This window comes from Dromiciops gliroides, chromosome 1 (assembly GCF_019393635.1).
Source record: "Dromiciops gliroides isolate mDroGli1 chromosome 1, mDroGli1.pri, whole genome shotgun sequence".
NCBI classification, from domain to species: Eukaryota; Metazoa; Chordata; class Mammalia; order Microbiotheria; family Microbiotheriidae; genus Dromiciops; species Dromiciops gliroides.
This window is the reverse complement of record NC_057861.1, coordinates 479,550,211-479,562,790: the sequence shown is the minus strand read 5'-3', so window position 1 is coordinate 479,562,790 and position 12,580 is coordinate 479,550,211. Positions and strand designations below refer to the sequence as shown.

The 12,580-nt window shown below is 34.8% G+C and overlaps 1 protein-coding gene across 16 annotated transcripts in view; it reads left to right on the top strand.

The window, feature by feature from the left end:
* Positions 1-12,580, top strand: part of PPIP5K2 (diphosphoinositol pentakisphosphate kinase 2) — a 143,640-nt gene that overhangs the window by 126,403 nt on the left and 4,657 nt on the right. For 14 of the 16 annotated variants that reach the window (XM_043977058.1, XM_043977932.1, XM_043977809.1 and 11 more), the window contains 2 exons: positions 2,785-2,922; positions 6,643-6,765. In XM_043977058.1, coding sequence (XP_043832993.1) covers positions 2,785-2,922; positions 6,643-6,765 — 261 coding nt within the window. Of the gene's footprint in view, positions 1-498; positions 638-2,784; positions 2,923-6,642; positions 6,766-12,580 lie in introns of those variants that run through there. The other 2 variants (XR_006354154.1, XR_006354151.1) reach the window with 1 other exon arrangement.

Sequence of the window (12,580 nt, the reverse complement as noted above, 5' to 3'; positions counted from 1 at the left end):
TCACCATGTGATGTTATGCTTCCTTGGGATAGGGCTTTCACAGTCGCATCCCCGTCAGCAAGAATTCCCTCATCCTTGCTGGGATTAATGTAGTACATCCTAGTCTGCTTTTCAATAGCAACATCCTTTTTGTACACCAGTGCTTTTTATCATTTGAACCTTGGGGATCTCTTGACCAAAATAAAACAATTTAAAATAAACTGAAAGGCCTTATTCCTTCTTAAGTATAATTCTTATGGCTGAGCCAAAAATGCCTATGAATAGAGGTATTTTGATCTAGAAAAATTTTTCTTTTTTTCCACTAGAAGGCAAGGCTCACAGAAAGCTGAATCAGATGGGTGGATTGAAATATTTGATTTTTTTTTTTCTCCTTGTAGTCCTCAAATTCCCTTGTAAAAATTGCAGTGCCATTCCTTGAAGGTCCATGATCGTGGAGTAAGAAATTCAACTCAACATGAATATTTCACTTTCAAGTTTCACATTTTTCCTCCATTGTAGCTGTTTAAATACCACTTTTTGGAGAAATAGTGCCTTATTTGACACACCTTCAACTCCTGAAGAAGATTCCTGTAGATGAGCTCTTTAAAAGAACTATCTTAACAGAAAAACAAGACGCAGAGTTCTGAGACTTCACAAGGTTAAGATAGTTTTGTTTGTTTTTTAATCCTGGCTCTAGAGCAAGGAGAGAGAAGTGTGTGTGTGTGTGCAGGAAAGGCTGTGTAGATTGGACTTAGTGTAAAGCTCTTGAAGCAGATGGCCAAAGATAATTGTAATATCCCACATTAGACTTTTTAAAAATTCTTAACCTACATGAATTCCCCACCTTTCATGATCTAGTGCATGTTAATATGCATTCTTTTGAACTCCTATAAGTTTAGCCTTTGGGTGTTCAAGATTTCCTGCTCTTTCAAGCTTTCTTCTGTCGTGTATCTGTCCTGTGGATTTTAGTTGCCTCTCCTTTCATTTTCATTTCCTTTCACTTTCATGTTTCCTCCTTTAACTCATTTCATGGACTTATCCTTCCCTTCATATTTAGTTCGAGGAACATGATGAAACAAGTTATCTTCTGACAGTGCTTTACCTTATTTTCTGGGCCTCAGTGCAGAATACCCACACCTTATAGGTGGTGGACCATTTCCTCTGTGGAATTACTAGGCTCCAGGGGTATGTTTTTGTAGCCTCTAAACATGACAGCAGGGTGGCTTTTAAAAATTGCATTAACCCTTTCATTGTCCATTAAAAAAACATGGAAAGAGAAAGGAAAACTGGATAAAGAGCATCCTGAATATATTAGCATTTACTTGTTACAAAATATGATAGGTAAATACAATAAAAAACAAGTTTCTGAAGTTGTGATTAACATTTGGGGGAAGGAGTCTACATAATTTTTTTTTAATGCAAAGAAAGGGTTTGCACTTGCTTGCATGAATCTTTGTATTTTTAAAGTAGTAATATTTGTGCCAAATCAGTATACTTAAGTACTTAAAATGGGAGTTTTTACTTACTGTTGTGATAAAGGTGATATGTAATATTTTGAAGTGCTAGCCTGTTTTGCACATGAAGATCATCCTGCTGTGAACTGCTTTTTGCTTATGTACTTAAGTACATATCGATTCTAAATAAGTAGGGCTACTTGAGTTATAGAAATAGGTTTTGTTTTAACCATAAAATTTCTAAATTAAATTCAACTTAATAAGATATTTCTTTGGTCTAAATGTAATAGACTTAGGTTAGTTGAAATTTTTACTAAAGCAAAACACAACTGTTAGAATAATGTTATCTAGTAGCAAATCATGTTTGTGTTAACAAGATAATTGCTTTTTAATTAGAGACTATATACTTTATTTCAGCATCATTTTTAAGTATTGCAAACTTATGTCTTTGAAGAGAAAGTTTTTTTTTTTAATAAAATGCAGTCAATGCAAAGAAAGATTTGTGTTATAACAACATGGAAGCAGTTTTAAAAGCCATTCAGTTGGGTAAGCTCTAAACAGGCAATTTTAGAAATATGATCTAGTAAGAAATATGCCTGGTGTTTTTAAAATGCCTTTTTTCCTCCGTGGATAGCATTAAAAATACATTATCTGCATGTTGGTTTGACCAACTATATTTCTGCGCAAATGTTACTAAATGAGAATGTAATTGTATTTTATGTTGTTTGGATACAACTGATGATGATTCATAGTGACAAATTCATTAATTCAGTAAGGTAGGTGAAAGTTATGTTCTTGAATTTAAATCTGCTGTAAGTGAATATTAACAATATTTATGTGGAATCTTATAATTAAGAGGGTATTTTTGACCATAGCATACCTAGCTAAATTGTTCTCTTTAAGTTTTAACTCATAACTGTCTCTAAATCAGAGATTAGTGCTATTATCATATTATCAGGAACACAAAATAGATTCAGTTTAAATGCATCATCTGTTCATTTGAGCTGGGATACAAAATGAGGTTTGTATCTCTGGTTAGCTCTTCCCTCCCTTCCTTTGGATTTAATTTTTTCCTATTTTACAAATGTATCAAAATGTGGAATGAAGATCATTATATAAAGGACCCTGTGAATGCTATACTTTGAAATTACTTATAAAATAGAATCTTTGACACATTTTATTCTAACTCCATACTGCATAGCATCTGATGTCATGACTTCAGAGAACTCATATGTTTGCATGTGTTTACATTTAAAAGATAAATTTCTTTTGTTTCTGTGCAACAATCTTTTCTCCTTTTCACTCATGATTTCTCTTGAATCCATCGATATTTTTTGTTTTTCTATTTCAGGCTTTGAATTATATTCCATGGTGCCATCTATCTGCCCTCTAGAAACTCTTCACAATGCCTTATCTTTAAAGCAAGTGGATGACTTTCTTGCTTCTATTGCACTTCCACCAAATGAAAGAAGAATGACAACTCCTTCTTGTATGAAAATTTGTTATTATGACCATTAATTGAAATTGGGTTACAGATAGAAGACTACCTAAAAATAAAATGTGATATAAAATCATACAAAATAATTTCATAGTATAGAATAAGGCTTTTCATATTTATGGCCTTTTTTTTTTTTGCGGGGCAATGAGGGTTAAGTGACTTGCTCAGTGTCACACAGCTAGTAACTGTCATGTGTCTGAGGCCAGATTTGAATTCAGGTCCTCCTGAATCCAGGGCTGGTGCTTTATCCACTGTACCACCTAGCTGCCCCCTACATCCCCTCTTAAGGACATATTTACTTTCCCACAATTAAAAGATATTTCAAAACACCTTTCTTTCTATTGCGCATATGTGGCATATACACGTGCCATTTCAGGAAAATTAGACAGGTGGGTAGAGGTATTTGGAAGCAACATGCCCCAAGGCTTGGGTAATAGAAGAAACAAGATTTGATGAAGCCATAATTTTACTCTGAATAAACAGGATGAGGAATATGAAGTGGCCATTCTTAGCAGCAGCACCATGGAAATCTGTGTCTGATCTTCTAGCATGAAAACACTGGTTTAGTGGAAAAGATATCAGCCTAGGGTCACAGATGGATCTTTTATAACTCTGGCATTAATGGATGTGACCTTAATTAAGCAGATTAACTGCATTCATTCTTCATATCCATTTCCTATCTGTAAGATGATGTTAATATCCCAGGGTTCAGTATGAAATAAGATAAAACAGTTGTTCCTAAAAGGCACTGTCATGTACAAATAGAGTTTTCACATTGTCTTCCTCCACCCCCGCCCCCCCCACTTCGCTTTCTGATATAATAATACTAGAGGAAAGTCTTTAATGGTTATAGAGAATGCAGTGGTATAGATTACCTAAAATGGCTAATCTCAAAATCTTTTATAATAGATTTGGAGAGAACATTAGTACTTAAATTTGAATTATTAGTGTTCCTGTTGATTTGGAAATTTATAGAACAAAACTGTAGAATCTATTTACCTCAGAAGTCATTTAGTCTAACCATTCGTTACCTAAAGTATAAAACTTCTCTACAAGTTCCTCAACAAATAGTCACCTTGCCTCTACTTGCTGACTTCTAACTCCTAAAACAGCCTCTTATTAAAATAAAGATCCAACCTGTATTGTTTATAGCCATATAAGATCATTTTGCATCCTGATTCTGCCAGCCAGTGTATTAGCTATCTCTCTAGTTTTTGTTGGCCACAAATTTGATAAATCTGCCATCAGTATCCTTCAAATCATTGATAAAAATGTTGAATTGGGATGTGGCATTCCATTAGAAATTCCTTTCAGGTTGACATTCATCCATTAATCACTATTGTTTGAGTCCAGTCTTTCAAACAGTTCCTAATCTTACTGTTACTGTATTCCAGTCTACATCTTTTCATCTTATCCAAAAGGATAGCATGAAAGATTGTCAAATACTGTAATCTGCGTGTTCTATGATTGTGTCATTCCCCTATGTACTAGTCTATTAATCTTGTCTTTTAAAAAAAAAAAAAAAGGAAAGGAGCTTAGTCTATCATGATTGGTTCTTTATGAATAGATTATGGTGATCTTTGTGCTTACAGACTATTTCTTTAATAATCTGTTTTTTTCTTCTGAGAATCAACATCAAGCTCATAGATCAGTACTATTCCACATGTCCTCCAGTATTACTACTACTAAGAAAAAAAAATTCAATATCCATGTCATACTGATGATAGAACTGTAGCATCATATAATGTGTTACTGTTCTAGATTACCCAGTGGCTACTATGCAGTAATCGTTTCTAGTAAAAAATTAACTAAACCCGCTAGCTGTATCCTTTTAGCTAAGAAAGACTATGATCTTTGCTTTTTTTTATAAGGTATTTAAATAGATAAAATGAAAGTTTATTTTAAAATAAGGTAAAGTTCACAATTAATTGTTATACTGAAATCATTCAACATTAATATTTATCTATGGTGTAGTAGAAACAATGTTAGAATTGGAGTCAGAGTACCTGGTTCAAATCCTGTCTTTGCTGTTTACCACCTCTATGACCTTGGGCAAGACACTGAACCTCTTTGTATCCAAAATTATACTTTCATTAAAGGAGTTAGATGAAATGACCCAAGATCCCTTCCAATCCTAAATTTTTAATCCTATGAAATAATCATCATAGAGGAAGAAAAAGGTAGAACGATAGCAGTGTGACTCAGCCTAGTTTACTCTATAGATCTAACTTGTGAATATGCCTCTCTTTAAAGTGAACAGGAATAAAATGTGAGTTAAGATTGAAATATCTTTTTGTATTTCTGTTCATTTAAGTGGCATAGTTTTATTTATTATATATATATAATTTATGTAGAAAGAGACATAGTTCACTAAATTGGAACTAATAAGACAATTTAATTTAGCTTAACCAACTAGCTCTTCCATAAACACCTAGTATGTTTAGGTGTGTGTGTGTGTGTATATAGATAGATTATGCACATTTACACACATATATTTTTATATATATGGTTAAGCTAAATTAAATTGTCTTATTCCAATTTAGTTGTTTCCTTAAGCATTAATCAAGAACGTTATGTTAAAATAGAATCTCAGAATATTGACAATGAAGCTAAATTAGAACTGTGGGCTTTACTTAGGAAATAAAATAAAAAGGGAGTCAGTTATCTTTAATGATCCAGTATCCTTTTTTCCCATCTAAGAGTTAATTGATAAATTTTGCACAGAATGTACAAGTAAGCCACATTTGTGAGATATAGATGAAATGTTCGGATAGGGAAGATTGAAGAAATGTGGTCAAGGAAAGTGGTACCCATTAAGAATATATTGTTTTAGAGAAATTTTTGTTCCTTAACTTTTAATCCCTGAGTTAATCTCTAGTAAATGTTGTTACCTGTGAAGACTATTCATCTAAGGTATAAATCAGCAACTTACAGTATGAATATCTTAGGGCACAAGCTGATTTTTTAGTGACATAGTGAGTGATTGCCACCAATAGTGCCCTGGGCAAAATTGAAATAGCTTTAGTTTACCTTTGGTACTCTCTCCCTCCTTTACATAATTCCCATGATTCTCTCATTTCCTGAGTACCTGGATTTTCTTCCCAGTAGTGCTTCCATGTTTCAGAATAATCCTTTCTTCTCCCTGTTCTACCCTTATATTATAGTCCATTATTCCACTAATCAGATTGATCCCAGCTAAACATTGAAATTAAATGATAATTTTATTAAAAAACAATTCATAACAATGAATGAATGCCAATATTGTTAATTCTTCTCAGGACATTTGTGGTTTAAAAGAGGAACTTATGGATTGAAATTAACCTGGGAAGGATGCAATGTTTTAAAAGAAAACTATCAACAGCTTCAGGCTGTTCTGAAGGCTCAAAGAACTCAGGTCTTGAGACTAAGGTTTTGCTTTCAAGCATCTCAGTTCCTAACAAGAAGAGGAGGAAATAGACTGAATAGAAGTTTTTCCATAGACTATGAAATTAAATGTTTATTATTTGTAGTAGGAACAGAACATCTAATTGATTAAGAGGAATTAGTTTTCAATTAAATTTTCCATTATGACACATTTGTTTAATAGAATTTGGAATCAGTTTGTTAGAAGGCATATACAAGTAAGATCACTGAATGTGGCAAATGAAATTCCCCATAATGCAAAGGTAAAATTTTTTAAAACTTATTTTTTAATATCTTGTTTACTTTCAGGTTCTCAGCTTTGTGATTCAAGCCCACCTCCAAGAAGAAAAATATCTTTAAATACCTACACACCTGCAAAGATCCTCCCAACACCATCTTACACCATAAAGACTCCTAAAGGAAGTAAAGAAGGTAGGGGTGTGTGTGTGTGTGTGTGTGTGTGTGTGTGTGTGTGTGTGTGTGTGTGTGTGTGTGTGTGTGTGCGCGCGCACGCGCACGTACCTTTTTTAGTAAATAAATAACAAATGTAAACTATCTTAAATTTTATGTACATTCTATTTTTAAATCAATGTTATAAAATGCAAAGCATATTTGCGTCATAATTCTCATAGCTTGTTAATTTATGATAGTGAACCTAGACCAAAAAGTCATTATCATTGCCTGTTTGGTCTGTTTACCTGTTAGCTACTATTTACCTTGACCTTTTTTTCTTTTTTCCCTTTCCAGTCTTTTCCATGGAAATACATGCTTTAATTTTTTTTTTAACAAAAGAAAACTTTTCCTTTCAAATCTGCTTATAAGCCAGCCTGGGACCCCTTCATTATTATCTGGAAATATTTAAGTTCCACATTGATTATACTGTTATGCTTTCCAAAGCTAGAGACATTGCCATCATGACCTCATAGACAAATAAATATCAATAAAGTCAGTGGGATTTTACTAGTACTCATTTTCCTTGACTTCTTTCCTTTCAACACTGCAGACCATTCTCAAAATTTTATCCTTTTATTTCTGTGATACTGGACTATATTGTTTTTCCTACTGCTTTTAATCCATTACTCTTGTTTTTGATAATTCTATCTTTCATCTCCTAAATATGGGTATTCCCTGGGGATCTATTCTTGACTTTCCATTGGTCTACAGATTTCCTCTAATTAAAGCTGTGGAAAAATGGATGGTCTTTCTGTCATATCTCTGTTCTGTCTCTAATCCCAACTTCTCTCATGAGATGCAGTCTTTTATTTCTATCTCTCGTGACATTCAGATATCTTATTGTCACCTCAAATTCAACAGTCTCTAAAACCAAAGATCACCTTCCACACTTCAAACCAAGTCTGCCTGACTGCTTACTTTGTCCTTTGCTCAAAACCTGGAAACTATCTTCGACCACTTTGACATCTCCTTTTATTTCCCCACCTCTATCTAGTTAGTGATCACCAAAATCCATCTCTCTTGAACTGGTCCTTTCTATTCCTATCAGATTTAGTCCTTTATCAACTTCTGACTGGACTGTTGTATAATAACTCCCATCTCTTATTGATCCTATGTATTAAACTTCCTAAAGTACCCCTCAAATCATGCTATTTCCCCAAGCATAAATCTTCTCTGGCTGTCCATGTCCTGCCTAATAAAGTCCAAATTCAAAGATTTCTACAATTTGATTCCCATCTTACTCAACTTCATTACTCTCCCATATAAACTCTCTATACTCCATTCATATCAGTCTCACATTTCCTCAAACATCATACCTATCCCACTCATTTCTTCTGTGATGGCTACACCTTTCAGCACTTATAAAATTCTACCTGTCCTTCAAAGCCCGAGTCAGATGCCACTTTCTGTGTAAGGTTTGCCTTTTGTATTTTTCAAAAGAGTAGATTCTGTTTTCCTCACTAGATTATAAACCATTCAAGGGTAAGTGTTAGTTTTCATTTGTCTTCCCACAGAATGTCATAAAGTCTTCTGAAAACTCAGTAATGCTGGTTATCTTCCATTTACCAAAATTTTATGGTCTTAAGTGATTATTTTTTACTTTTCCCTTTCCTGTCCAATGATCAGAGAATCTCAGAGTCTGTTAGGCCTTCCAGTCCAATTCACACCTGAAAAAAGAATTCTTTCTATAATATATCTAACGTACATTGACCTCATATCTGATATATAATGATAAGTGATCATTCAGCCTTCTCTTGAATAACCTCAAGTGAAAGGAAACCTACCTGCTACCTCCAAAGAAGGCCATTTCTCCCCTTCTTATGGACTTCTTCATTTAATTATTAAGAAGTTTTTACTTTCAGGTCTAAATTTGCTTCTCCACAACTTCCACCTTTGCAGTTCTGCTTTCTGTGACCAAGCAGTACAAGTGTAATCCCATTTCTTTGCAATAGCCTTTCTGATACTTAACAGACATAATGTTCCCTCCATAAGTTCTGTCTCTTCTACTTCTACTTATTTCAAAGAACTAACCCAGTTCTTTGAAATAATCCTCATATTGTACCATCTCAGGCCCTCCAGCCTCTTTTTTGTCCAGGTTATCAATACACCTTTCTCAATACCCCAGAACTACAAGTATGTTCTGATCAGATCATAGTACAATATTACCACTTCATTAGAACTGAATACCATGCCTCTTTTAAGGCAGCCTTAGGTCCCAATACCTTTCTTAGCTGCCTTATCATACTGTTAACTCACTGAGTTCACAGTCCACTAAAATTCCTAGATCTTTTTCAGATGAGCTTCCCTTGCCACCTCCATTTTTTACGATTCTTGAATCTGAACTGTAAGACTACTACATTTCATCTTATTAAATTTGACCCAGTATTTAGCCTTAAATTGAACTGAAAAGTCTACCTAGCTATGAGACCTTAGGCAACCAATTGCAAGTCTTTCCACCTCCTCACCTATAAAATCAGAGATCTGCTCTAAGTAACCTTTATAATCCCTACTAGAAATAAAATGTCATTCAAGAAACTGATTTTCATTCCCTGTAATAATCATTTTGTTGAACTAATCGACAACCTGAAGCTCAAATTATGTCAGTGGACTGTAGTCTATATGTTATCTAGCCATCTGTATTTCCCATTATTTCCTAACACAAACTTGTACTTGTTGAGCTCATAGGTTTATTGCAAAAAGGGAGCTTAAGATTCATCTCATTCTCCCATTTTATAAATGAGGAAGCTGAGACCTAGGAAAGTAGATTTGCTCAGGGCCAAAAAAATAGTGACATAAAACCAGGCTCATCTGTCTTCAAATCCAGCAATCTTTCCACTATACTATGCTGTTTTCCTTAATGTTGGCTACCTATAATGAGAATGAACTTCCAGTTCTTTCTGACAGTCAACAAGAATTTTCAGCACTTGGGAAATGTTTATGTAAACCCCACAGTTCATTCCTTACTTTGTTATATAATGCCTTGTGTTATTCCACATGATTCATATTTGTGCATTAAGTGCTTAGCTAGATCTTTACACTTCTTAAAGGCAAGGACTACTATATCTTTTCTCTTGTATTTCCTATAGCATTTAGCAGACCTGGAATAAATATATATTAAACTTAACTGCTGAATTAAGGACTTTTAAGAGGGCTTTCCAACAAGGAGCAATGATGCATACAATAATGCCTAATAACAACTTTCTCAAATTAATTTGGCCCCAGAATATTTTGGTGTTTAAAATATATTAAAAGAACCAAGAACACAGTTCAGAGGGTTTGAGAAAAAGAGGGAGGCAGTTTGAGGGGTGGTTGGACATGTTTTGTAGCAAAATAAAGGAAATTAAATCTCTTTCCATTTAGAACAGTTGCCATAGGCACGAGTATTTTTTGATACTTTACTGGCTCTTTTATCTCATCCTTCTAATAATGCAGATCACAAACCATCCGTGCCTTCCCATCCTGTAGAATTGTGTCCATGTCATTTATTAAAATCAGTCTCATCAATACCTTGAGAATATGGAGGCTTTCCATGCATTATCCCCTACTCTCATCATGTGATGGTACCATCTTTGTGTCAAGTCATAAATCTCTAATGGCATTTTTTTACTCTATTTCTCCTGAATAATTCCTCATTGGTAATATGTTGTAACTTACACCTACAGTGCATGTCATCAAAAAAATATTCTTGCTTAAAAGATAAGTTTTTGTTTCAGGGAGAAGTTTAGGGTCCTTAAAAGTACTGTATAGTTTCTTAAAGGCAACTGAGTGTTTACCTTGTTCAGTTCTAGACTCAGGTCATTGTCCATTTCGTAGTCTGTCCAAGATATATCCTGATGGATGAACTCTTGAGTTGTTTATCTAGCTGTATATTAAGTTGGACAATAGACCAAGATAGTTAGGCAGTGATTATTTATCTTATTTATGAGACTTTATAGTATCTTGGGCAGGTAGATGGCACAGTGGATCGTGTTGCTGGGCCTGGAATCAGGAAGACTCATCTTTCTGAGTTCAGATCTGGCCTCAGACACTTACTAGCTGTGTGACCCTGGCCAAGTTACTTAACCCTGTTTGCCTTGGTTTCTTCGTCTGTAAAATGAGCTGGAGAAGGAAGTGGCAAAACATTCTAGTATATTTGCCCAAAAAACTCCAAATCAGATATGACTGAAAATGACTGAATAACAGCAACAAAAATAGAATCTTGGGGCTTGAAATAATAAACACAATGTCTTCTGAATACAGGAGTATCTTGGGGCAGCTAGGTGGCACAGTGGATAGAGCACCGGCCCTGGAGTCAGGAGGACCTGAGTTCAAATCCGGCCTCAGACACTTAACACTTACTAGCTATGTGACCCTGGGCGAGTCACTTAACCCCAATTGCCTCACTAAAAAAAAAAAAAAATACAGGAGTATCTTGAGAATTTTCTTGTCTATATGGATTTGGACTTTCCATTGGATAGACTCCATGATCCTGGCAAATACCTTCAGCATCTGTTTCCTTTTTATGCCTCACTTAATAGGAATCTGCTAATTATCAAAGTTCTCTCTTTTGTTACACCTTTTAAAAGAATCTTGTATGATTGTTCTCCTTGTAATCTTGTATGATTGTTCTCCTTGTAGAAATGCTTTCTGCTCTAGAAGATCATTTTCAAAAGCCCACCTATTCCCTTGTCACACTTCATCAAGGATCCCTTCAGTATGTACATAGATTATGCTTACAAAACTTTATAATGATAGAAAAGTAGTCGTGTAGGTTGTTTGTTTTTAGCATTCTACCAGTCACCTTTTGGGGAGTGAGGAGATGATAAGATCTAAGATTTTTCCCATGTTTCCCAAAGTTTTTTTCTTCTCAGATCTTTTTCAGATGAACTTTTTGTGAGGCACTACTACTCATATTTTCCACCATCCTAATCTATAAGATTTTTACAGACATTTATATATATATATTTTTTTTTGGTGAGGCAATTGGGGTTAAGTGACTTGCCTAGGGCCACACAGCTAGTAATTGTTAAGTGTCTGAGGCCGGATTTGAACTCAGGTCCTCCTGACTCCAGGGCCGGTGCTCTATCCACTGCGCCACCTAGCTGCCCTGACATATTTATATTTTAAACTGTTTTTCGCTCTTTGCTGCCATATTTCTCTGCTAAATAATGAGATCAAGTGTTGCTGGCTAAGGTGGTATCCTCATGGCAGTTAATTTTGTTTAAAATTCTCTAGGAAATAATCTGTTATAGTATACTTTCTTCCATCTATTCCTTTTTGACATTATTTTAAGTCAGGTAGGATTTGTTTTCATTGAACACAAATCTCTCATTCTCTAATTTTGTATTAATTTTGGTCTTTGCTCTAACAAAGCTCAATAGTAAAACTCCCTATGGTTAGCTTATCTATGAATAACTCACATCAGTAAAAAGCTATTTTATGTCCATTAAAATAGAATCTGGGGGAGGGGCAGGCAGACAGAGCAGCTAGGTAGCACAGTGGATAGAACACTGACCCTGGATTCAGGAGGACCTGAGTTCAAATCTGGCCTCAAACACTTGATGCTTACTAGCTGTATGACCCTGGGCAAGTCACTTAACCCTCATTGCCCCACCCACCACCCACCTCCAAATAGAATCATTATCATTTTTTTGCCATACTTGCCACATCTGGCCCCTTCAGACTCTCTTTCTCAAAGAAAGTATTCAAAAGATATAGGCAAGGAATTATTCTCTCACACATTCCTTATTCCTAAACCATCATGTTTATCATCTTCCCCTATGTTCACCTTTGCAATGAAGTCCTTGGGGGCAGC